The sequence below is a fragment of the Lissotriton vulgaris genome, chromosome 7, assembly GCF_964263255.1.
Source record: "Lissotriton vulgaris chromosome 7, aLisVul1.2, whole genome shotgun sequence".
Lineage (NCBI taxonomy): Eukaryota > Metazoa > Chordata > Amphibia > Caudata > Salamandridae > Lissotriton > Lissotriton vulgaris.
The window spans coordinates 1,524,752,350-1,524,779,888 of record NC_141695.1 but is presented as its reverse complement, the minus strand read 5'-3'; the positions used below and the strand labels follow the sequence as shown (position 1 = coordinate 1,524,779,888).

The 27,539-nt window shown below is 45.5% G+C and overlaps 1 protein-coding gene across 1 annotated transcript in view; it reads right to left on the bottom strand.

Annotated features, from left to right (window-relative positions):
- TCTN3 (tectonic family member 3) overlaps positions 1–27,539 on the bottom strand; it is a 420,785-nt gene that overhangs the window by 290,695 nt on the left and 102,551 nt on the right. Inside the window, exons 3-6 of the mRNA XM_086932394.1 lie at positions 24,151–24,266; positions 15,805–15,935; positions 11,792–11,897; positions 11,220–11,338 (exon numbers count right to left, since the gene is read on the bottom strand). Coding sequence (XP_086788520.1) covers positions 11,220–11,338; positions 11,792–11,897; positions 15,805–15,935; positions 24,151–24,266 — 472 coding nt within the window. The remainder of the gene's footprint in view (positions 1–11,219; positions 11,339–11,791; positions 11,898–15,804; positions 15,936–24,150; positions 24,267–27,539) is intronic.

Sequence of the window (27,539 nt, the reverse complement as noted above, 5' to 3'; positions counted from 1 at the left end):
AGAAGAATACCAGTCTCGCCAATAGATCCCGGTGGAGGTAACAAACATGGCGTCCAAGAGCGATCCCCCAGCAGCTGTACAGGTGAAGGACACACATTTTTCGCCACTACTGTGACCGGCAGTGTCGCGATGGTGATCGGCTCTCTCACCGCCAGCGCCTCACCGCATCTCTGAAGAGGCAGATCGCAACCTTCGAGCCCAGGGTGTGGCGAAGTGCCCCGCACGCGAGCGCCAGCTCGGCCAGTCGAGGAAAGCGGAGGCAAAAGGTCATCCAATCGGCCCTCCAGGTCCCGGGCATGGCAACCCAAGGCATCCCGCAAACCGGCCAAAGCACTCAATGCATCGCCGATATTCAAGGGCGCCTCGGGAGAGGATGGTTCTGCAATCCCCAGCACATAGGGCACGCAAGCGTGTGGCAGTCCTCGATTCCGATCGCCGGCATCCCTTCCTAGCAGCCGGTAATCAACTCGGCTCCCCGACAAGCACAGCCAGGGCGCGGGGGCCAGGGCAGCTCCCTCCATTGTAGCGTCGCGTGTAGTGAAAGCACGGAGTCTGTCGTAGCAAGCGCCCACAGCGCAAACCGGTTCACCAAGTACAAGCGCTAGCCACTCCGCCCAAAATGGCCCCCTCCGACTCCGCTTGAAGACGAGAATAGCCGCAGGATCATCTGGGGAGAGGGATACAATTGTATCAATGACGACGATAAAGCCGTGAAAGCATGAAAGTCCCAAGAAAAAGTGTTGCACTTCTGCCGAAGGTCCAGAACGTCTGCCTCGTCTCGCCAGCCCCCTCGCCCTGCCCTCAATGGCCGATGTTGTTGTTGTCCGGCCGGGCGCAGCCGAGAACAAAGGACCGGTCCCCTTCGTCAATCACCAGCAGGCGAACAGGGCGTCCTGTCACTCCCAACGCAGGGAAATCAACGAGGAGCACATCATTGGAACCAGCGTCGCCTCCCGGACCCGATACCGCACAACAGTCGCAGAATAGTACGCAGGAGAAGAAGCGGTACGGGAGGGAGGCAGACGGGTCGACGGAGCCGAGGGCTCAGGCGGCCATCGCGGTTGCTGGCTAGGCTCCTCTGAGGATACATTTTTGAAGTCCATCCTGTCTGTTCCCCAGTCAACTTCTGGGTACATCATTCCATCAAGAGTGTGGGGTAAAATATTTAGAAGATCGGATAGCTATAGCCCCATTACTGAAATGGATTTCAGTCTGGTTGAATCCTGAATTGGAGCTGAACCATGAGGTTTTTAGGGACTGCTTGGCATAAGAGCAGGGTAATTGCATTCCTTGGCTGAATTATGTAAAAAAAATTAGCAGCCAAATTAGGTCGTCCAGAACTATTTGATCTACCACTTAATTTAGTGAAGGGGGACGTGAAATGGGCGAAGGATACACATAACCTGATGACTGCTTCGGTAAGAGAAGATAAGGAATTGATAAAACCTACAGTAAGGGCTCACCAGCTATTAATAACCACAAGTGACATGGAACCCTATTTAAGAATCGTTAATAAAACTAACCATCGATTCTTAATAACAAAATTTATATTAAATAAATTCCATCTCCTCCTTACAGAACGTCCGGGTTGGACTAAGGAGATGGATCTGGAGATCTGCTCTTGCGACGGATTTTCTAAAATGGATACCGCGCATTTTAACTTTTTTTGTGAACATTTCCGTCCAATTCGCAAAAGGTTTATTATCCCTATTATCAAAGACAAAGGGTTTAAACAAATAAAACTGGCCCTCCTGTATTTACAGATGTTGTCTAATATTTGGGAAATCTTTAATGTAGCAAATTTTTTGACCTTAGCTATGAGATTAAAGAGAAAGATTAAATGGACCTACTGTACATAGCGGTGAATAGATGAATTGCACAGGATGATTCTGTTTAAAAAAAAAAAAAAAAAAAAAAAGAATTTTGTATATGATATCTCTAGACCTATAATTTTTAATGAATATTTATTAATTAATGTTTTTAATTACGTTAAAGTACTGTATGGATTGTTTTAATCAGGTTAAAGCACTGTATGGATTGCTAATTTGCACAAGTCTTTTGTATTTAGATATGGCACTGACTTTTGATGTTCAATATACTTTTATGGTTTTTCTTTTATGAACCGAATAAAGTACTTTTGACTTTGACTTTGCATCGCTCTTGTCAATGCTGCATGAAGCAAAAAAAAACCCTCTTGGTAAGTCAAATATTTCTACGAGTGTCTGGTACGGTAATAGCGCTCCGTCTTCATATAGGTCTCCGAGCATCTGGACTCCCGCCTCTTCCCAGTCCTGCAACTTCGACCAATCGCCACCATGCGGTAGCGCCGTTAGCATCCCTATTGGGATTTTAGGGGCGTACGGGTGTAGTACACCTGCCCTACGTTGTGAACGGTTCCAACACAATCTGATCGGTTTTTCCTCTTGCGTTAGATCCCTAAGATCCAGTTTCTGCTGTAGCGCTATGAAAGAGAGGACATGGCGAGATATACCTCGGCCCCTTTTATGCTCCGGTCCGGACCATGGGCAGTCTATTCCTTGGTTCAAACATATTAAGTGTATTGCAGAGTTATTGTGGCGAAAGGACCAATATTCTAATCTCTCAGCTGTCAAGAAGAGTAAACTACATAGGAAAAAAAACTATTTAGGGATATATTCACCACCCACTGAAAGAGAGGGAGTACAGCTTATTAAAACATCTATACGTTACCACATTATAATACAGACCACCTGGGATATCGAACCCTATTTCTTATGGGTCCCCAACCTGTGGGAGAGATCCCTTTTAATAAGATTTTGACTTGGATCAGTTCACTGCCTGCTCAGTTTTCCTTTGTGGGAATTTGACTCTAATACTATCATGACCTACCCTCGTGACGGGGTTTCTCCCCAATCACTTTTAAATTTTGTGCTCTTTTGCAAATTTTACTAACATCTTTCATGTCGAATTTTAGGCTCACACTTAAATCATATTATTCAAGTCAGTCAGTCAGTAAGTCAAAGACACTTTATTCGGCCACTAAAAGCAATAAAAGCAAACATATAAAGAAGGGAAACCCCGGGACTTGTGTACCTCTTATAGACCTATATCACTTTTGAATGCCGAACCTAAGATTCTGGCCAAATTATTGGCAAATCGGTTAATTAAAGTGATTGAGACCTGATACATCCGGATCAGTCCGGATTTATTCCAACCCGCAACACTGCGCTGAATTTACGTCTCCTTCACGGCGTTCTTGCGAGGGCGGAGACGTTGCGTGAGCCGGCCATTTTGGTCTCTCTAGATACCACAATGGCCTTCGACACTGTGGAAAGGCCATATCTATGGGCGGCCCTTGCGAAGTTCGGTTTTGGCCTGTGTTCGTCAGTTGGGTCAAACTTCTCTATGAGAGGCCGCTGGCTCAGGTGGTTGTTAATGGTAGGGTCTCTGAGCCTTTCACTCTCGGGAGAGGTACGCGGCAAGGATGCCCCCTATCTCCGTTACTGTTCGCGCTCGCCTTGGAACCCCTGGCGGCAAGGCTGCGGTGGGAACCATCGCTCAAGGGTATCAGATGGACCCCCGACTTTGAAGACCGCATATCGCTATATGCGGACGATATCCTCCTGTACCTTACTTCCCCTCGGAAATTGTTGGGGGTACTGTTTGATGTCCTCAGCTCCTTTGGTAAGAATTCTGGTCTGGTGATCAATTGGAATAAGTCTTGTGTCTACTCGCTTACTGGTGAGATAACCTCTCGTGCCGCGTAACTGCCCGATACAGATCTCACACACCGGCTTCAAGTACTTGGGGATATACGTTTCGCTTGACCCTGCGATTCGGTACCAGCGTAATTAGCTCCCTCCGCTTCTCCGGTTGAAATCCGACGTGAAAGCTTGGTGTAGATTGCCGTTGTCTCTGGTGGGAAGGGCGGCCCTCTTCAAAATGATGTCCCTGCCCAGATTTTTATACGCACTTCAAAATACACTTGACCTTGGAGACTAACGGGATCTTGGAGGAGTCTCAGAATGGATTCCGTGCCAAACATAGCACTGAGTCGGCCTTATTGGTCGTTATGGAACATCTAAGGGTGGCACAGGACATGGGCAGCACCTCAGCTGTGGTGCTGCTGGATTTGAGCACGGCGTTTGACACCGTTTCCCATGGGATCCTGCTTAGGAGACTGTGGGAGATAGGTGTCAGAGATGAAGCTCTGGATTGGTTCGTGTCATTTCTATCTGACCGCTCCTTCCAGGTTCATGCTCCCCCATACTCATCCAGCAGTTATCCATTAGGCTGCGGTGTCCCACAGGGCTCTTCCCTCAGCCCCACGCTGTTTAATGTGTATGTCCGCCCCTTGGCCATAATAGCCAGGGAACGTAGCATCAAATTAATATCCTATGGGGATGATACGCAACTGATTTTTACCTTTTCTAATAACACCGTGGGAGATCAAGCCAAATTTCAAGAGGACATTCTGGCCATTTCCAGCTGGCTAACAGAGAAATGCCTTCAGTTAAATTCATCTAAGACTGAAGTCCTCCTTATTGGCACTGATACTCAAAAGTGGGATGAGCGGTGGTGGCCCCCTACATTGGGCCCCCCTCCCACGCCCAAGAGGGAAGTTAAAAATCTGGGCGTGATTCTAGATGACGCTCTCACCCTGGATTCCCACGCAAAAAGAGTCGCTGGTACTTGTTATGGTCGCCTGCGCTCTTTGAAACCAATCCTCGGCTTCTTTGAACCTTCCATCCGTCAGACAATTGTCCAAGCTATGGTCTTATCCCATCTAGACTATTGTAATGTTCTTATGCTTGGGTCCAATCTGACAGTCGTTAATAGACTACAAAGAGCCCAGAACGCTGCAGCCCGTACTTAGTTCGATCTGACGAAACGTTGCCACACTTCTCAGGTCTTACGTAGACTCCATTGGCTGCCCGTCAGACAGCGCATTCAATTTAAAGCCTTGTGTGTTATTCACAGAATGTTGCATTGTCTAGGTCCCCAAATCTTGCAAGGAATTTGTTCCTTTTATGTCCCGCCACGTGCCCTCTGCTCTGCGGACCTCTCCCTTGCCTGTACTATCAAGATCCGGAAGTGCAGAGCTGGAGGCCGATCTTTTAAGTTCCTGGCCCCAAAACTCTGGAACTCTATCCCTCTGGATGTGCGCTCCATCACTAATCACCTTCATTTTCGAAAACACGTTAAAACTTGGCTGTTCTCCTCTATCTAGGGCTCCTTTTGAGCAGGTACTTTACCGTATCCCTCTGGGTGTTATGTAATCGGGCTTGTCTGCAAGCGCTGGGATGCCTTGTTGCTGGGGTAGCCATGCGCTATATAAGCGTATTATAACATAACATAACCTTGTACCCACCAGCTATTTCCGCGAGATCGAATGCCTTCAGAGGAAGCTACTGTGGGGCGGACGCCCCCGTATTGCCTTGGCTAAGTTAACACTGCCTTGGTATGACGGGGGCATTGCGTTGCCTGACATCAGACGCTACTATTGGGCCTCCCAACTGAGCACAGTTAATCACGCTATGTACGGCCCTGTGACCAACCCAGCATTCGCAATGGATAAATGGTTGCTCCCAGGAGGGGACTACAACAGGGCGTTATATTACAAACAGCCGGGTAGGACGTTAACCGGACCCACCGGAGTTGCGGTGCGGATTTGGTATAGTGCGAATGCAGCTATGGGCTGGTCGGACGTCGTGACCCGAGCGGCTCCGCTCTATGTCACTGAGAAACTAGGCAATTTATAGACTACCAAGGGTTTCGAAAAGTGGGACCTCATCGGCATCAGTAAGGTTGGGGATCTCTGGGTCAAGGACAGGATAAAGACCTTCGATGAATTAAAAACTGAATATGCACTTAACGATAGGGAGTACTTCCGTTACCTACAGATCCGACATGCGATTGGTTCGGTCTTCCCGGCCGGCACCCTCATCCCAGAATCTTTCCCTCTCGAAGATAGAGTGCTTGACGGCCACTTTCCGGATAGTACCATCTCTCTAATATACAAAAAACTCATAAATGACCGAACGGATCTTCTTCTGCAACTGCGAGAGGCTTGGACCGGCGATGGACTGGAGCTAGACGATGAAGATTGGCAGGCTGCGATATCCTCTCCTAAGGAGGTCACGATCCCGGCCCGTCTTCGACTGGTGCAATTAAAGATCTTACACCGTGTTTACGTGACAGGGCCCCGATTGTTGCGTATGGGTTATTCTGTGGATGGGTTGTGTAAGCGCGGGTGTGGAATGATGGGTACCTTCCTCCATATTCTATGGGAATGCCCCGAGGTCGTGTCATTCTGGAATCGTGTGCATGATGTCATGAACGAAGTTACGGGAGTTTCGATATTGCCTGAGGCCCGGAGGTGTCTGTTGAATGTGTGGGAACCCAACGACTATAACGTGGCTCAGACACAATGGGTCAGTTTGGGGAATATGGTGGCTAAAAGGGATATTGCACAGTTATGGGGGTCCCCGAGGGCACCCAGGCTCTCAGCCTGGACAGAGAACATGGACTGGTGCATGTTTCGAGAAAAAACGGTATATGTCGCACGGGGTAGGCCCAAGAAGTGGGGGAGAGTATGGAACCAGTGGAATCTGTACAGCGGAGAGATCTGTACTCCTCCTTTGGTTAATCCACCGGAGGTGCTGCAGTCCCCTTAACCTGATGTTCCTTCTACAGTATTGAGCTTAGTTGATATCATGATTGCTTGCTCTCTTTCCCCCTTCCCCCCTCCCCTTCTGTTGACATCTCCATTCACTGAATACGTATGACTCTTCGGATGCGGTTCTCCCCTTCCTGGGAGAGACACTTATGTATACAAGTCCTGTTTTGCCTCGCTATTTTTATATAGTTTCCTTTTTTCTTTTAGTTTGTTTATACATATCAAAAAAGTAAAACCTTGATTTATCCTGCGTCTTAACATATATTTTTATGACATGTAAGCTTATTCGCCGCCGGACCCCCGGGTTGCCGGCTGAAGCGCTGTGTAACTGTACTACACTATGCATTTGTCTGTGTTGGCAACGGCCGGCCCTAGTGGTTGTAGGCTTGCTACTGTAATATTATAATTGTCAATAGAGGTTTTAAAAAAAAAAATTATAATAATACAGGCCTTACTTGAACAAATTGACCGGATCTAAGCAGCGGGAGAATACATTTATTACGCAGGGGGTCATAAAATTCGCAATCATTTTTAAATGTAAAGTATCTTGTTCGGGGAAATTGTCACAAGGACATTGCTTTAGGGCACCAGGCTTTGTGTAGCCTTTAGGAAAGGATAATAGCCAGTATACCAGATTCAGTCTGAATCTGGTTAACAAGAAGCAATGATGTGTGTTAGTGATCAGTGACAAATAAGGCTGCACCTCTGGGCTCAGACTCAGCGTAACATACTTTCTCACTGTGGGTTTAACTAATTCCTAGCCCTCTCTTATCCCCCTGATGCTTAGCCAAAACAGATGTTTGATATTCCTAATGGCTGATGGGCCTAAAGGCCTGGGGTTGGTATATAGGTCAGGGCAACCTAGCCACCTCATTTGCTCCATAATGTACTTTAACCAGGGGATACGTAGGGCCCCCTCAAGTGCAGTACAGTCCGCTACGACAAGTTGGTTTAAAGTGGTGGCTGGGCTAGACCAAATTCTCAGCCAGTGCATTAGGGGCACAACAGCAATATGTTCAGTGATGTGCCCCATGCCAAGCTCCTCATGCAAGATAAAAGCTGGAGTGCTGAGGGGGGACAGCAAGAAGCCTATGCATAAATTTGTTTTCGGCCCCTGGATGTCCCCCACGTCTTTATACCGCCATACATCACATCCATACATGCCCATATTATTTTAGTCAATGTAAACCTGCTTTTATTTCTTACACACCCAATGTAATCCGTTAGTATGCTATGCAGCTGGAAGTTTTCTAAAACGTATGGTCTCACACCAGAAATCTTTGCTGTTTTAACATTTAGGTACTATATATAGTTAATAGTATATCTATGAAGTCGGATTCATATCGCTTTTTTAAAATTATTTTTACTAACGTAATAATAATGTTGATGATGAGGAGTACACAACAATGATAACAATAACAGATTGCTATTTCATATACTTTCTCATGGCACGTTTCTGCCATTCATACGCATGGCAAATAATAGACTTTACCGAATTTAACAGCAATTGATTTGAAGACTCTGAAAGAAGGAAGGCCGATTTAGCCTTGACCAGACTTGACCTTGTGACTGGTAATTCACAAAAGATTTAGGCTGTAAACGCTTAAAATAGTCAATAGCTACATTTGAGAGTTTTTACACTCAAAATGCCATGGTGTACCATTTGGCACAGTGCCTTTATTGTGTGGCAATGCAGGGAATACTCGCTCATGTGAACAATGGAGGAAGGAATACTTCGAAATAATTGTAAGCTTCGGATTTACTTTACAAGTTGAGACAGACATGGCACTGCTTCCCAGCAAAAATCATTCACCTTGAGCATAGGGGTTATCTCTGCCCCAACTTACTTGTGCCACCAAGAACTGCGCATTAAATACACGGAGGACTTTATAAAAGCCAGACCTGCTTTGTTTTGGCTGAAAATATGGAGGAATCAAGCAGCGTCCCTGACCCGTGATATCATTAAGGACTGCTTGAAATGTGACCGGGCCACTCAGATACCGTGGCTCGCGGCGGTGGAAAAAAGCCTACGGAGTGTGGAGCAGGGACATTTATTTACATCTCCCCACATAATAGACTGCTCACATAAGAACTTAGTAAAAAGGGCCCTGTATAGCCACTATAACTGTGAAAGAGAAAAGAAAGACCTCACAAAACCGGCAGTCCTAAGGTATCTCTCATTTTTCACACCAAGCAACAGGCCTCCTAATCTACCCGAAAGTTATTTGTGCAGAAAGATGAGTAGATGGAACAGGAGTTTGCTGTTCCGGTTCAGGGATGGGAGTATTAAAAATCTATTATGCTTCCCAATAGGATTTAATAGGAATTTGGAGCACCTAAACTGTCCTTGTAGCCATGGTGGCAAACAAAGCCTTTTGCACTTTACACTTTTTTGTGGTTATTATGTTAAATACACCAAACATTTTTTAATGCCATATTTTCGTAATACTGACCAATTTGACTTTGAACTAGCTTTTGTAGAGTTATTACGGTTAAGCTGTGACAAAGTAATTTTTAGAGTCAGTTGCTTTCTTAAATCTGCAGTCCGCTCTAGAGCATCATTGAACTTGCCTTGAAAAGTTTTGTACTGTGAATTGCTGATTTGCACATCGCCTTATTTTGCACAAATTATTGCATTTTTGCACACATTATAGAATTATTTTTTGTAGAGTCGCCAATCGTAGTTCTTTTTAATATGAAGTCCGCTCAAGAGTGTCATTGGATCTGCCCTGAAAAGTTTTGTAATGTGAATTGCTGTTTTTGCACCTTGCTTTATTTTGCACAAATAATTGCGTCCTGCACACATTATAGAATTATCTTTTGTAGAGTCGCCGACTGCAACTCTTTTTATAAACTCAAAACTTGATACTTCTAATTTTGAAGTTATTTGCACATACAGCCCATGATGAATTTGCTGTTTTTATTACAGGATTTTAAATGTAAGCGCATTGGACTTGGTTTCTTGTATGATATTCCATGATGTTGAGATTTTATGTACTTTTATGGATGTTGAATCCGAATAAAGATCTTTTGACTTGACTAGACTTGAGCATAGGGGAAGTGGCACGGCTAGCATTTAACATTGCATTATTCACCGGATGGGATGAATGAGTTAGTACTGTTTGGATGTTTTCATACTTATTTAGTATAGTTAGGATATGGGCAGTATAATGGGAAATAATGCCACACTCCTAGTGAAATGTAAAAGGTGGCACTGCTAGCATGACAAAGTGTATAGCAGTCCAGAATATTATCACATCTCTCAAATCACGAGATGCTTAGGGGGAACTACTTTGCTATCATTGAACAGGTTTAGCATGCGGAGGGTTACTGCATGGACTGCTGAGATAGAGTTATGCATGGTTTCCATGTCGAGAAGGAAGGCACGCCTGGGTATTCAATCATGCAGTTTAATTTGGTCATTATTAAAATATCCATTGTAGGACAATGTTTGGCATGGGTAGATAGAAAACCCTGTATAGATTAAGGAGGTGTGCCTCTTGCAATGTTTTGAAATAATCATGCATGTTGAGTATGGTGCGATGTTCGGATAACACTGCTGGATTTTAAACATAAATAATCAGCACTAAGATAGTTAATTCAATATGCCACTGAGATACATTACACTTTTTTTACCACTGGGAGGTGTGTAGGAATTGCATCTCTGATACAACATAAAATATATTAGACTTGTTCAGCACTGTCGGATTTACGAAAGGGTAGTACAGGGATATAATCAGAGCTGCTGGAATATTGTGATTCTGCGGTTCCAGCGTTTCTCCCATAAAGTTCTGGATTTATAATCTTCAGATGTTTAACAAAAAAAAGTTGTGTACACCTCCAACTGATTAAAGATTTAATAAATAAAGCACCACAAATGGTTATGCACAGTGTCAGACACCGCAAAGGTTATCTGCCCATCTTTCAATTGCTGAATTCACATGTTATTCTGTAGCTCAGACTTTATTAACACCTTAGCTGCGGCACAAATATCCCTCCCCAGTGCTGCGCTGTCCAATGGAACTAGTGCTGAATGGACGTCCAATGGTCGTGCGCAGCACTGGGGAGGTAGCGCTCGTGACGACCTTGGCCGTCAGCAGCGCTTAAGAGGTTAAAGTGTGTTAAAATGACGAAATAGTGAAAAAAATATTGCAACATAACGATCTATATAATTTGCTTTTGCCACATGATTAGGTCAACCATATGGTATAATTTGATCTTGAATTGTTACATACAAGAAGGTGCCTTGAATATAATCAAATACTTTGGTATATTCATACATGTCTGGCATAGGAAGCACCGCTAGGATGCAATAGCACTTTTAACACCTTCAATACTACAGTAATTCTCCCTGGGTGCTGAACTCCCTTGAATCCCCTTGTTCATGACAAGCTCAGCTCGTCATGAGCACACGAGCAGTGTACTGCATGACGAGCTGAGCTTGTCATGAGCATGGAAGGGGTTAACCTGATGAATCACAGCAGATGGCACCTTTGGATTTGGCCATGCATGTTTAGAATCAAACAGTGTTAAACAGTACTGATGAAATATAATTACACACCTTTAGCACCGTGAAAAATCTATAATAGAAGTCTGCGCCTAGTTGTGGATCACGTGTGCAGCTGCGATTTAGATTGGTGACGGTCCGTATACAACTGCTATTATAATTCTCCAGGAATCCTAAAATTCAGAAAACAACACAAACAAAAACAAAAAGTTAAGCATCAAAGTCCAAACATGACGAGCGTAAGGCAAGGTTTTCTAAGTTAGCTGAGTACCTGGACTAGGTAAGGGTGTGTAAAAACCTTGAGAACTAGGAGTGTATAACTGCCCTTGAGACCTACTAGGGAAAACATGTAAACACCCAAAAGAAAATACACCCAGTTCTAGAGGAAGAGGTATTCATACTCTGACCTAGGTCCTGGATCAGCAAGTGTAGTTCAGTTTGTCATACAGAAATGATCCACCTCTGAATCCTAGAAAACAGATGTCTCAAACTTCACTGTGCTGTACCTACAATGTTGATATGTTTATTTATTCCCGCTCCAGCTACACCAGACCCTTCCACCACTGCTTCATCTAGAAGTGCCAGTGGTGCCACACAAGTCAAATATTTGAAATGGGTGAGGTTACCTGCAGGGTTTGTATCTGCACAACGTCCTCCTGGTCCCTGTGCCACCAGCTGGTGAAGCACACCGAGAGTTGATGAGTTACTAAGAGTAAGAATTGGGTCTCCAACCTACACAGAGAAGTGAAAAGCATATCAAAGCAGGTGGAAAGCAATACCAATGTACTGTCTCTAATCTGTCAAAAATATCAGGCACAATATATTCTACTTTCTGCTCATTATTAGAAAACATTTCCACAAGGTGGTCCTGCACTTTCCAGAACAAAGATCTGCACTAGTGCTCCGTCCATCATTTCCATTTTTGTCAAATATATTGTCCGTCATGGGATCCTGATTAACGTTCATGAACATTAAATAACACAGGTAGTGTGCGACAACCCAGACAAACCTATTTCAAAGAGCTTTCAAAAACAAAAATGTTCACAATGTCTCTTTAAAGGCAATGTTTCCGTCATTAGAAAAGGTGATTATTAACCAGATGAAAAAACACCCTTTTTAACTTCTAGAAGTAATACAAATGCAGGAACTGTGGCTGAAGCCTCATACTAGAGCAATGGTGGTATTGTCACGAGGCAGCAGGCTCCTGCAGCCTCCCACAATGTAGCATGGTGACACTTGGAGGCAGCCATCGAAATGACAAGAGATCCCCAGCTCAAACAAATTATAAGCCTCAAAGGGACGAGATTTGAGCCGGAACACAGCGAGTATCGATGCCAAATATAAAGTAATTATCAAATGCGAGAGGTCCTGATTGTCGGAGTACCCAAGGGCAGGACAGATTTAGCTTGGGGAGAAGCAGCATCAAAGATAATTCCAGCGGTAGAGAAGACAATGTATATGGATTTGAATAAAGGGTTTCCAACAAAGGTACATAGGGGCAAGATTCATGTCAGTTTTAAAGGATATCTGCTTAAGATAAACTGAAAATCAGTAACATAAATGGAACATATTTACTGTGCTCATTAGAAAAGTTCAATTAATGTATATTCCATAGCAGTCACAAACTGCCCAGCCCTACCTATATAAAATACTAAGAGCTGGAATCTTACTAAAGTTCAAAACACAAATATGATATTTCACTATTTCTATCTGATTTTGGATAATTGCTTACCATCCCCATAGCACAGTACAAGGACTACGCGTACTTACCTGTATTCCAGTCCCCCCTTTTGGGCCATCTTTAAAGTCCTAAACTAGGCACTTTTCTTCCAGGTACATTAAGCAGAAGGTGATAGGAAATAATTTATAGTTTGGTTAACACTCTCAAATGTTGCACCAGCTCTCCGGGAATTCTGTTATATTCAATTTATATTCAAACTAGTCATTTTGCAATTCAGTCAACTCACATTCCAACTATTTCAGCAAAGTACTTGGTAGGTTCCTACAGTAAATATCCTTGCAAGCGTTTTATTGTTTTTGCTATTCATCTGAGAAGAGTATTAGTTCCATCTAGATCTGCTTACATGCTGCTTACAGATTACTGTAGTGAATTAGCAAAAGAAGTATAGGGCCTGCCACCGGTTCAGAGAGCCGAACAATATTACTCTTCCTAAAAGGAGCCCTTTTTAACACTTCTAAAGAGTGGTCTGGACTCATACAAGTTGCACCAACCTTCCCACAATGCATGATGGTAGATGAAGTTCAGTGTATTTATAATTCAGTCGTTTTGCAAGAGTAAGTTCAATTGACTATTCAAGTCAGTGTACATCCTTCAAAATGAAGTGACTTTTTCACTGCATTACATTTTGGGATAATGCAAAAACCTGTTGCCTCTGAGGCAGGCTCTGATTACTTGTATTTTATCATTTTAGGGAGAAGAAAATTACTAAAAGAAAAGGTTTTATTTCAGGCTTAACTTTATATTTCCAAGCACCAGTTTTCCTTTCTTTATGAGGTACAATGCCTTTTTCTGTGATGTGCTGTATTCATGGCAGTAAATGTTGTTTATTATTGCTAAGTTCCTACAGAAATATTGTTCTCCAAATGTATGGCCACGTTACTGCCTTTAGCCCCGGACTCTTCACAAGTACTGCAGAAAAGGTTTGCTCTAGAAAGTGTGTAGTATCCTGTGTTGTACGTATCTGGTTACTTACTCCCTAGCTGCTCAGCCAGTGTGAATGTGATGCATGGAATGTTGGCGTGAGAGTCTTGAATGAAATGTTTGGGTGCCTGGATGCTTGAGTATGTCAGTTGGAGTATGGGCTGAGCAACAGGCAGTCTGCTCCTGGTGGGGCTGCATCTCTACAACTCAACTACCTGTAACTAAAGTTAATAAATCTACTTAAAACTACATCCTGGCTACGAACCTCATCACTACAAAGTGGTAATCGGATAAAAACTCCGATCCAGTATTACACCTAAATAACAAATGCTTCAGAGCAATTAATTTAAAATCCATAAATATACTGACAAAATAAAAAGAGGTGCTACACCTTCTGACACAGATATACCATTGCAAATACAATAGTGTGCCAGGACCGGAGGCGGGGATTATGCTTTATTCTCTCTTTGCTTTTTATTAACAACAGCCCTCATAAAGGCCTAACTGGGACATCGGTCATTCAAGTCCAGAAAGAAATATAGGTTGTCAAACGGCAGTTAAAAAAAAAAAAAACCTTGGTGTACAGTCAATGGAACTTCCAGGAACGTATTAGTTGGAAGGATTGAGGCTGAGGAGCAAGTCCAAATACTAGAGGAGTCAGTTAACCGAAGGGCGGGGACACAAGTGAAGGGCTCAACTTCAAACAATGACTTGACGCAATATGGAACTCCCAACTTCAATGAGGTCTCTTAGGGGGCCTAAAGTTCTGTTGCCTATATCTTGGGCAGCTAGGGTCAAATATTCAGTCATCTGATGCACCCACGTGAGCAGCGGCATATACAGGCTTAAGAAGCCGGAACTTACATTTTTTATGTTATAATACTGCCCCTATTAAACTCCTCTAACCCTGCATAACGTACCACAATACAAACCAGGTATTTTTTATATGCATTTTGTCATTACATCGACCACCACTACATTAACCATACCCCAACCTATTTTTACATTACATATTTGTAATAACTATTTTCTTATTTGTAGTTGTAACTCATTTCTCTAATGCACATTTTTTTTAAATCTAACTGTGAGGCCCAATTATATTTAATTCACATGTATTTATAAATAACATCTAAATAGATGATAAATAAATTAATATATCCATGATCCTTTTTGTTAATGTTTAATCAATTTGTGAAATTGTTCATTAATTTGCATATATCACCTAACCTTTACTCCTTTATTAACATGTTTTTTTCATTTTTATATTTAATATATTATTTGAAATGAATCCTCATCGGGGGAGGAGTACCTCCTCCCGAAGAACTTTTATTTAATTCACTTTTTTTTATATTATAACTACAGTATTAATTAGATTTGAATTTAATTTTAATTTGAAAAAAGTAAGCCTCCAAAATATTTGATTTCAATCCAATTTGTTTAAATTGTTTAAAACCAAACTGTATTAGGGATTTCACCAACTGGTGGCAATATGCGGTTTACTGTAAGTAAGATTCCCATGATGCAGAGGTATGTTTTAAGGTAAGTAACTTTCCTAGCAAGGTGGTCTCTGTGAAAGTAAATCCACTAGAGTCTCCTTCTCCTCACCCCTGTTCTACAAACATAGTTCAGAGATGTCCATGACTAATACTGCATGATAACCTCGGCCACTGTGAACATTTTTGGAATCAATGGTTCTGTGAGATGGAGGATGGGGGTGTGGGAGAAGAACCTGAACACCTCTCTTCCGAAAGGGAACCACAAGGTGACAGCACTATACAAGTCAAGAGAGCAATACTCTGCACTTCTCCCAATGTGCATCTTATGAAACGAGTGTTAACTGTACTTTTGTAGCAATCACCAGTTTCAAATTGCTGTAACAAACTCCCCTTATCATACAGTTCAAAGGAAGACAATCTACCAATCTGAGAGAAATACAAGGATTTGTGTTAAAATCACCAGTATTCCTCGGTCACTTGCCTTGTAGAAAGAAGGGTTTGAGGGATCAGGCTCATTAGGCTGCATAAACGATGGCCCCCCGTACTCCGCTACGATCCCTGGAAAGCCAGATTCTGTAACGTTCCGCTGATTTGAGAAAAAGTTTATACTTGCTGAAAGAAAAGAAAATAATGAACACATTTACATTTAAAAATGCACAGCTTGTTTTTAAGGCAATGTGCTTTTCTCTTTATGTATACACGATGTTAAAATGCAATGTTGTTTTTCACATATAAGGCGTGATAGGCCAACCAGCCGTATACAGGTTTCTCTTTTTTCAAGCACAGATTCTCATTTAAGTCTTCTCAACACGTGAGTATCACAAGGATCTTTCCAGCAAAATACTCTGCATATAGGGAGAGTGCTGTGTCTCTGGTTCAATCAATCAATCGGGATAATAAGCGCACTACTCACCAGTCAGGGTCTCAAGGCGCTGGGGTGTGGGTGCAGCTCAGGGTTGGCCGAAAAGCCAGGTCTTGAGGCTCTTCCTGAAGGTGTGCACAGTGGGGGAGCATCTGATATTGACTGGGAGTTCGTTCCAGGCTTTGGCTGTGACATGGTAGAAGGCTCTACCCCTGGCACTGGTTCTGCGGATGCTTGGGGTGCGTGAAAGGAGATTCTTTCGTTGAGGTATTTGGGTCCGATGTTGTGAAGGGGTTTGTAGGTGTGGGTGAGCAGCTTGATGGTTACTCTCTTTCTGACAGGGAGGCCAGTGGAGGTCTTGCAGGTGTTGGGTCATGTGCTCCTGTCGTGGGGTGCCGAGGACGAGTCTGGCAGTGGTGTTTTAGATGGTATGGAGTTTCTGTAGCAGGGATTTGTTGATTCCCGCTTAGAGGGTGTTTTCGTAGACCAGTCTGCTGGTGATGAGGGCGTGGGTGACGGTCTTTCTGGCTTTGGGTGAGATCCACTCGAAGGTCTTGCGGAGGGAGTTGAAACAGATGGAGGTGACGGCGTTAACCTGGCGGGTAATGGTGAGGGAGAAGTCTAGAATGATGCTGAGGTTTTGGGCGTGGTTCGTCAGGGTGAGTGGGTTTACAAGGGTAGAGGGCCACCATGAGCTGTCCCACATGGAGGGGGAGGGTCCAAGGATGAGGACCTGTGTCTTCTCCGAGTTCAGTCTGAGGCAGCTGTCGCTCATCCAGGCAGAGACGTCCTTCATTCCTCCTTGGAAGCCGAGTTTGGTGCCTTCAGGGTTCTTTGTGAGGGACAGGATGAGCTGGATGTCGTCAGCGTAAAATACTATGCTGAGCCCATGCTGTCTGATGATGGGGGTGAGGGGGGCTATGTAGATGTTGAAGAGAGTGGGGCTGAGCGAGGATTCCTGGGGTACTCCGTAGCTGATCTCTGTGGGTTCGGAGAGGAAGGGTGTTAGTCTGATCCGTTGGGTTCTGCCAGTGAGGAAAGAGCAGATCCAGTCGAGGGCGAGTCCTTGTATGCTGGCGTTGTGGAGTCTGGTTGCAGGAGTGCAGTGGGAGATGGTGTTGAAAGCCGCGGAATGGTCTAGCAGGATGAGGGCCAAGGTGTGTCCCTGGTCGAGTAGCATGTGGATGTCATCGGTGGCGGCAAGGAGGGTGGTCTCGGTGCTGTGGTTGCTGCGGAATCCGGATTGGGAGGAGTCAAGTATGGTGTTCTCTTCGATAAAGGTGGTTAGTTTTGTTTTGACGAATGTTTCAGAGACTTCAGCTGTGAGGGGAGGAGAGAAATGGGCTGGTAGTTTTTCAGGTCTGTTGGGTCGGGCAGGGGTTTCTTGAAGAGGGGCTTGACCTAAGTCCACTTCCAGTCATCGCAGAAGATGCCGGCTTCGAAGGTGGCGTTGGTGGTGCGGCGGAGTTCGGGTGTAATGGCAGTGGTTGCTCTGTGGAAAATGTGAGACGGGTAGGGGTCTGTGGGAGCTCCTGAGTGGGTGCTTTTCATGGTTGTAGTGGTGTCTTCGGTGGTGACTGGTGTCCAGGTGGTGATAGTGGGCTAGCTGTCATTTCTGGAGGGGACAGGGATTTCAAAAGTCTTATCGTTGAAGTTGTCGTTGAGAGCCTTGATCTTTCTGTGAAAGTAGGAGCTGAATTTGTTGCAGAGGTCTTGGGACGGTGTGATGTTCGTGGCCTCGCTGGGGGGTTTGGTGAACTGCTGACTGATGTTGAAGAGTTTTTTGGGGTTGCTGGTGTTGGTGAGTATTTTGTTCCTGATGAAGGTCCTTTTAGTGGTTCTTTAGAGATGGTCTTGCTTTTTCTCCATCGTTTCTCGAGCCATTGGCATGAGCGTCTAGCTTCTTGGAAATCGCTGGAGAACCAGGCAGCCTTCAGAGAGCATTGTCTGTCGGGGAGGCGGAAGGGAGCAAGTTTGAGATCCAGTGGTATAGTTCTGTGGCTGGGGAGTTGGCGTTGGTCGTGGCAGGGGTGTGAAGGACGAGAGTAGAGTGAAGCTGCTCTTCTGTGACCTTGTTCCAGTTCCTTTGCAGCGGGCGTGGGGTGAGCTTGCGCATGGTAGTGGTGCTGAAGGAGAAGTGTACACAATAGTGGTCTGTCCAGAGGGGCTGCGAGGTGTGGCTGAAGTGAATGTTGGTCCCTCCTGCGAAGATGGGGTCAGGGTGTGCCCGGCCTTGTGGGTGGGGGTGGTGATGAGCTGCTTCAGTCTGAGGTTGTCAAGGTTGTCCAGGAGGGTGGCAGAGTTGGGGTCGCTGCGGTTGTCGAGGTGGGAGTTGAGGTCTCAAATGAGTATGTAGTCCATGGAAGCGATGGCGTGCGATGAGGCCGGCAATGGTGGTGGTGAAGTGAGCACCATCCGGGGAGGTCTGTAGGCAAGGGTGCCTAGGAGCAAGGTTTTAGTGCTGGCCTGAATCTCGAATGAAGGTGTTCGGTGTTTGGAGAGGGTGTCGCTTGTGCTGAATTCGGAGAGTTGGAGGGAGCTCTTGTGTACGATGGCAAGTCCTCCTCCTGGGCGGTGGGGGTGGTCTTTCCTCTGCATCTTGTAGCCATCGGGGATTGCGGTGGCGATGTCGGGGGCTAGGTGGCGTTTGTCCAGGTTTCCGTGAGGACGGTGACGTCTGGCGCGAGGGCGTCGAGAAGGTCCCAGATTTCTATGGTGTGTCGGTGCAGGAAGAGGATGCACTTCAGGGCTTCCTTGGTGCAAGCGTCTGGCGTGGATGCGGCTGTTGGAGGGGGGCTGTGGATGGTGAAGGAATGTCGGCAGTGTCGGTAGGGGAATTGGCTGTGGGTGGTGTTTGGCGATGACCGCCGGCAGTTGCTATTCATCCCATGGATGAGTGCGAGGAGGGCAGCAGAGTTGTAGCAGCGGAAGGTCGCAGATCTAGAGTTCCTGGCGCTGGTCGTGTCGCGGAAGGGCGCAGACAGGCTTGGCTTTGGTGCGCCTTTGGCGTGCCAGCGGCGCGGCCGGTAGTGAAGGGGGAAGGGATTCGTAGCTGGGAGGCGGGAACGAGGAATCGGTGGGGGGAGGGGCAGCGGAGGCAGCAGCGGCGGGAAGAGAGAAGCGGGCAGGAAAAAAATAACAAGCCAGAAAAATGGGACAAGAACAAGACAAAACAGGCAACAGCACAATAAGGCAAAAAACAAATTACAATAAGCACTTACACTGGAAGCAGAAGCAAGGAAAAAACAAGCACTGGCGTTGCCAATAGGTCTCGCATTAGGAAAGTGTGAGCTATTGGTATTGTAAATGACAATTATTTTTTTAATATGTGTTGGCATTGAAAATATATAAATTAATAGCATTGTTATTTACAAAGCCAATAGCTTGCACTTTCCTAATGCGAGTCCTATTGGCTATGGGAATGCTTGTTAGCCAGCAAGGACAGTGCTGTTGTGGTGCTGAGTGATGCTGTTATGGTGTCCCAGAGTGGTGTGGTGGTGTCCCAGAGTGGTGTGGTGGTGTCCCAGAGTGGTGTGGTGGTGTCCCAGAGTGGTGTGGTGGTGTCCCCGAGTGATGTGGTGGTGTCCCCGAGTGATGTGGTGGTGTCCCCGAGTGATGTGGTGGTGTCCCCGAGTGATGTGGTGGTGTCCCCGAGTGATGTGGTGGTGTCCCCGAGTGATGTGGTGGTGTCCCCGAGTGATGTGGTGGTGTCCCCGAGTGATGTGGTGGTGTCCCCGAGTGATGTGGTGGTGTCCCCGAGTGATGTGGTGGTGTCCGTGAGTGATGTGGTGGTGTCCGTGAGTGATGTGGTGGTGTCCGTGAGTGATGTGGTGGTGTCCGTGAGTGATGTGGTGGTGTCCGTGAGTGGTGTGGTGGTGTCCCAGAGTGGTGTGGTGGTGTCCCAGAGTGGTGTGGTGGTGTCCCAGAGTGGTGTGGTGGTGTCCCAGAGTTGTGTGGTGGTGTCCCAGAGTTGTGTGGTGGTGTCCCTGAGTGGTGTGGTGGTGTCCCTGAGTGATGTGGTGGTGTCCCTGAGTGATGTGGTGGTATCCCTGATTGATTTTGTGGTGTACATCAGTGATGTGGTGGTGTCCCTGAGTGCTGTGTTGGTGTCACTAAGGGCTGTGGTGGTGTCCCTGAGTGCCGTGGAGGCCTCTTCCCTGGAATCCGAAACAGCTTGTCATAACACTTCTTAACACGTAAACATCGCCTTATAAATGACCATGCCCCGGTCCTAAATAAGGCACAAACACGAGCTCAGAAATGCCTTGCTTGCACTGGCCATTTTCGAGCTGCATTTCCTCCTCCAAACTAGAACATTCTTCCAATAACATAAACCTCTTGGTGGGGGCGGAGGGGGGCACTTCTCCGCAAAGCGTTTCTTCCTTCACACGAACACCCACTGCCCCTACAGAGACGTATTCGGGCGTGTTGGTGGCCACGCTTGAGCGGACTCGAAAAACAACCCTCAAGTGAAAACACACGAGCTGTACATTTATAATTATGGCTCCTCGGGACTTCTGTGTAGGTGTGTGTCCGTGTCTTTCTGTTTCATTGGTGCAAACTGCGTTTAAAGCAAACACCACATTTGCAAGGAAAGTGTGGAGTTGATTCTGCTTACACTAGCCCTTTCTGTGTCGCACATTTGCACCCGGGAAAGTGCCGCGAGGACACACTTCCTACCCTTTTGTCTGCCCGTCTTTGTGGACGGGCCCTGGAGCATGTCAAATTCCCATGCAGAGCAAATTTAACCCGAGAAAAAAAAACAGCCGAACAAATAAGTATGTCTGACCGCAAGCAAGCGATCGCTTGATACTCGGCTACACTCTCTCGGTTCTTGATGAGTCATTTAAATATATAAATAATAATGAATACAATTCTGAAGTTTCCACAGAACTCTTGAAATGTGAGTGTGCTCGCGGAGAAGTTTACATACAGAAAGAGAGTTTGGGAGGGCAAACACAGCCTGGTGACCGTGAGAAGTGTGAAGTAGGGGGCGGGGGGAGTGGATGCCTGAAGTGAAGCTGCTGGCACCACGCTGGGGTAGCAACAGATGGCTGGCTTTGAAGTGGTGATGCAATGGGTAAGCCTGTGGGGAAATGCGTGTGCTTGGCTGGGCTGCCTCTGATGATCTAATGCGAGTCAAGGAAGGCAGGCGCTGGAGAGGGAGGGGGTGGGAGAAGCTGTGTGCGGGAGGCTGGGCTCGTTCACAAGAGGCTTGTGGTCACGTGATTCTCCCGTTTTTCACATGCACTCCCCATTTCCCATTCCTGCGGAATGGTATGAAGATGTGCATATAAATTCCGCGAAATTGTTTGAGAAATAAAAACATTTCTCCAGATTAGCGCCTGCTTCAAGGAGGCGTTACTTTGCATGACTCTTTGCTGGCGCAAGGTATTCGAAAACCTGTCATTTGATTTGAGTGCTGCGCTACCCCTCTGCTGAGTTAACAGAAGTAACTTAATTGTTTGAAAGAGCGCACAGCTCCGTCCTGCGCCTGCGCAGACTCGGTCTGTGCGCCCATCACACCATGGCGCCTGTTAAACCCACACCAGCGAGGGAATGAAAACAACAGCTGTGCGCCGAAAGTTCCTCTGCATTCATCTGAGATAGAGGAGCGCTGCTGAGAAACGTGCCTGGAGAGGGGCTCCGTTTCACTGCAAGCGCAAGAGGAATGGAGTGTTTGCGGTAGAAATAGACCTCTGATGACCTCAGCGCTGCAGCTGCGCCCTCCGAAAGAGGACATCTGATTTTAATATTGGGATCAAAAACTGCATCTACGGCTACGCGCAGGCGGGGCTGAATCTTCCAGACCACCTTGAGATGCTAGAAACCTGTAAAAAGCAACAATAAATACATTCTGCAACCAGGTCTCTTGGGATACAGGTTTCAGACACCCCACTGGATTACGTCAAAGTCTGGCTTTGTTAGGTTAAAAACAAGAAGGTTTCCTGCATGCTTGGCGCACAAGTGCGGTTTACATGGAGTACAATAAGTGATATGCACAGAGACTAGCACGTGGTGTCTGCCTGGCAGTGCTTAATTCGAGACGGTGGTTTCTCGATATTCGTGATCAAGCCTGTTGTGATTTCCCTAGATACAGTGGGCACACACAACCTCAGTTCCACACCAAGACAACCAGTGTCAGTAAGTGGAAGATTAATGTCCTTCTGCCACATCTGCCTCCACTCTCATAGGATAACAAGTATGTGGATCAAAAGAAAAGTGTGATTTAGTGCATGGGGGAGGGGGCATATTTACAAGACCGGGAGAGAAAATAAAGAGAAACAAGGATGAGGCAGATACCAGACGGCAAGGCTGTGATTGCGTGGAGAGAGAGGGGAGGTGCTGGTGTGGGAGGGGGGGGGAGGAGTGCTGCTAGGGCAAGGCTGTGATTGCGTGGAGAGAGAGGGGAGGTGCTGGTGTGGGAGGAGTGCTGCTAGGGAAAGGCTGTGATTGCGTGGAGAGAGAGGGGAGGTGCTGGTGTGGGAGGGGGGAGGTGCTGGTGTGGGAGGAGTGCTGCTAGGACAAGGCTGTGTTTGCGGGGAGAGAGAGGGGAGGTGCTGGTGTGGGAGGGGGGAGTTGCTGGTGTGGGAGGAGTGCTGCTAGGGGAGGAGAAGCCCTGGACGTGAATGCTCGTGCATGTTTGATCACGTGATTCACGTGAACTGCAAGAAAACCGCGGCTGAAAGCCCTTTGGTTTGAAGAGAAAATAGCCGACTTGAATTCTCCCCATTTCCCATTCCTGCGGAATGGTAAAGGCGAGACCTAAAAAGACGGGCAGAGTGGAGGAGGAGGAGGGCCTCGAACCCCTCGCAATGCAGAACATGGCACAGCACGGGCAGCGGCACTCACCAGCGGAGCTGCAGGGGGAGAGGGCAGGTCCATGACCAGGAGGTCAGAAGTCTTCAGGGGATCCATTTGCTTAAGGGAGAAATATCTCTCCAAGGACATATGGCAAACGTAGTTTAGAACACATTATGGATATTGCTTTGTCTTGCATATGTTATGCTGCTTCTCTTTCAAGCTCTGGCAATGACAAACTTTCTAGTTAGCAATGCTTAAGGGTTTTTGTAGGAAGAGTTGTTAAGTTTCTTCATTTTGTCCACCTTATTTCCTCTAGTCACCGATATTGTGATATTTGACACTATTCTGTTGCACATATTCTATACTAGGTTGGCTTATAATAAGAGCTTCTAAGAGTCCAAATGTCTTCTGTATATGCTGCTTTGGGTGAGAGGAACTCATCTACAATTTGTCAGTTTGTAGCAGAACTGAATGCTATCCCAAATATGGATCATTCTTTAAGCACACTATGGTGGACAGTTTATGTGACATCTGGCTGTTTTCTCTGCTCCACATGGTAAGCGGTATATTAACTACTTGAGGCCCAAGAGAAGACTGCTGATTGTGACCAAAACTCACCGGCATGCATCAGGGAAGAGTATGGCCTCTGCTAATTTATCACTGGGACTGCCAGTGACATATTCCATTTATCCAGGACAAGTCGGTCTGCTGGCATCCTCTCCGAATCCTGGGTCAATTACTGTACCCGGTAGCACGTTGAAAGAATGCATGCTTCATTATTTTAGTAAAAACAATATTTTATTAAACAACGCAGGCTAAAAGAGATTGTAAATACTGAGAAGCAGAAGTGCATATAAAAACGGTTAAAATATGTGTGAAAATAGTAGGGGGTTCATGGCTATCCTGAAGGACAACTGTGAGTTCCATCCAGAATGCAGGACACATGGTAAAGTGGCAGTTTTACTCGATGGATTTGTGTTAGTCCATCAGTTGTAAAGGGGCTGCTCTAGTCGGTGTTTCTGGTGCTTCTAGTGCTTCTAGCTAGTGAGACCTGTGGGGTAACTATGAGTGTGCTCACCAACCTTGCTAATACAAAGGGAATAAGAAAGAATTATAGTTTCTGACCCTTTGCCTTGCATTATTATAATTAAAGTCACTTACAGTCATTGACCTGGATGCAGAACTGATTGGGTGTCGCAGTGTCATTGTTGGTGATTGTTAGTGGGGTGTTGTATCTGAAGATCAGCGTGCTATCCACACATCTTTGGCTAACCGCCCTAGAAAAATGGAGAGACACAAATAAGCATTGCGACGAAAGGCTAAATACAACGTCCTCTGGAGCTACTATTAATCCCACCCAAAAAGTTGCAGCCCGCAAAAATCCCACCAACCTCCAGGCCACCTGAGAAATCAATCACATCTAAACAAAAATAGCTACATTTATCTGGAAGTATCTAAAAAACAATCTTATCGCCCAGTATGATAAACCCCCAATAACACAGAAAACCAGTTTCACCTAACCTGGAACCTATTTTGCATCTGAAAACCAGTCTCTAACATGAAAGGTAATCATATCGAACACAACCTGTGTTTCCACTTAGAAATATGGGAATGTAAAATCACCTATCCACAGAAACAACTGCAGGAACTATTTTACACCTACCTTAAGAAACCAATTTCATCCCATGTTAATCAGTCCCTCTGCCCCCAAAACCATTCTCTACATCTCAAGAAAAATACTGCGCCTCCCTAGATGGGAATCTATCATACACCCACAAACTAGTCCCACCCTGCCAGAAGGAATCAGCATTACCTCCTGGAAATCGGTCAAATTCCTGAAAACTAATTGTGTCTCAGGAAAGCAGTCCCCAAACCCAAGCTGCCTTACTTTAATCAGTATTGAAATAAGCAAACCGGATGTCTGGGGGGTATTTTGATTAGAGTTGTGATAAACCTTAGACCATTAATTCCAAAGTTTTCAAACTTTATTTCGCTTATTTTTGATATTTCAACAAATACATTAATAAATCAATAGAGAATGTATTTTCAAAGAAACACCACATTAGTAAATCACACAATTCAAAAACGTTTAAAATAGAACTATATACAACATTTACACAGTGCAGAAAAATAATAATACATGGAACGTTTTTGCAAACAAATAATAACAAATAAACCATAATCACAAGAAAAACATCAATAACTCTTGTGTGCCAGCCTAAAAATAAACCAGTCCTACATTCATATTAACACCAGACGGACAGTTACTAATTTTCACAACACATGTTTCCTGTCCTGCCTGTGAGAGGATGGGGATACCTAATCTACTTGTGGGTGTTGTCAGAAGCTGCTGAGGGAAATATTATTTAACATTCCTCATGACACACCCCATCAACAGTCCCTCATACTCAAAGCCAACGTGTTTCGAATCCCTAACAAATCCGGGATTCTCTTCAGGACTTGGACTTGGTATTTTGGCTCTTAATTGTGGTGTGGAGTTGTTCCACAGGAACTGATGTCCAGAAACGTTGCTTCAAATCTTATATTGTGATCGAAGCTTCAAATGTATGTGATGTGTAGGACAACTCAGTGGTGTGAGTCCATAATCTTAATATCGAAAAAAAGCCATAATTGAAGTGCACGCTTTTAAACAGCAGCTGCTCCCAGATTGTATTTGTTTCCTGTAATTCTTTCTCTATACTATGGGAAATATCAATCCAACATGCTACTCTGCTTCCAAACCGGCAGCAATGCTTACTTTAATCATTCTCATCAATGGAAACTAGTCTTAGCACTGTGCTGCGATTGAACAAAACACTGCAGACTGAGTTCTTGTGTATGTTCTTCCAATGTTTGCCTCTAAATCAGTGAATTCTCCTTAGTCAGGCGGGGTATATATTGTGGGTTACATCAGTAGGCCTATGGTGCAGCCAAGATTGTTCATAAGTCTTCAAGACGTATCATACTACCCTCAGAATCTGAAGAGGAATGACAAATTACTAATAATGGTATTAACAGTTGAATGGATAAAGGAGGAGTGGCCAAGATGGCGGCAGCAGCAGACGCTTGCTGAGGTACTCTGTGTCAAGCCCGATTAATGTCCTAATTAATATGCGGAGTTGGCCTTCTTATGTGGCAATTACCACCTGCTAAGTGTCCAGTACACACCAGGGTGTGCTTTAACTGCCCGGGCTAACTCTGGGCCTTGAGATGTCAAGAACTGGTGGGTCATGCTCCTGGAGGCCTGCGTCACGCTCATGCTCCAGGCCTGCTAGACGGTGCTGGGGCATTTTGAAGGGCCGTTGAAGGAGAGGCTACAGGCTGCTGGGGTCTCATTCTGCCATCTGGCTGAGTGGACCAACCCCCACTGTTGGCTCTGCAACTCAAGAGGGGTCTGGACCTCTCTGTAGGGGCGGCCGTGGAAGGAGCAGCCCAGCATTTTGGACCGCGCCCTGGATCCCCGGCACTGCATGGAGAGCGGCCCGATCCTGCTATAGGAGTGTGGCCAGTACTTTTCTTAAACCTCTGGGGTCTGAGCAGAAGCGCAACTAGAGCCAAATTTCGTGGGGGGGGGGGGCTAAGAAAATAATTCGGAGGGGGCCAATTCTTTCAGCAACAGGCAGAGTGGAGATGCAGCGTCTCCAAGGAGTGCATAGGAGTGCGAGCTCAGCACAAACCAAGATGGCTGCCTGACCGAGAGCTCAGTTCTGCAACGGGAGATGCTGCGGTGATTTCTGCGGTTCCGGGCCCTTTCTGCACTTGTAAAGGTGCTCTGCTGTCATCTGAAGACTCCCTGACAAATTTATGGGTTTTTCTTCTCAAGCCTGGAGATATTTTTAAGCTACTCATCTCCTCAGTTTTGGCTGCCATTTTGTTTTTCTTGCAATGGTGTTTCTTTTTTACCTCAACCACATTATATTTGAAGGAAACTCCAACATAATTCTCCTTACTATGTATTTTCTTGCATAGTCATGGTTTATTTGTTTTTCATCTGTCATTTTCTATAGTTGTTTAATTTGAATGTTTTTGCGCAAGTTGAATTTTAATCCTCGTCTGCTGCCTTTTTGCTTTTGAAACACAGATAACAATAGTTTTCTCTGCATTGAAGCGTTCTTCTCCTGGCTTTCTGCATCCTTCTGGATTATTACTCCGCTTTTTGCTTATGGGAAGGAGTAAGAAATTACTTTTTATCAATAAAAAGTCTACTATTGACGCTCCTGGGACTTGCTCATCTCATACTAATTTATCTTTACAAACCACTGGCAAGATGGTGCAATCTAACTCTTCTAGGTCATTGGCTTCGCCAATTTCTTCAATCAAATTGTAAACGCCATCCTTTGCCACCAAGCGTCTTAAACAGGATCCTCCTTTTCCGCCAAAGTCTGTCTCTCCGGTATCCTTGGACACTATGCTGGATGAAATACGTGCCTTACAACCATTTATTGAGGAAATTAATTCTCGTCTGCAAGCCTTGGACACTAAGTTGTTGTCCATGGAATCTCGCATTTCTACGGTGGAACAACAAGTTGGAGAGCTACATGACATGTCTG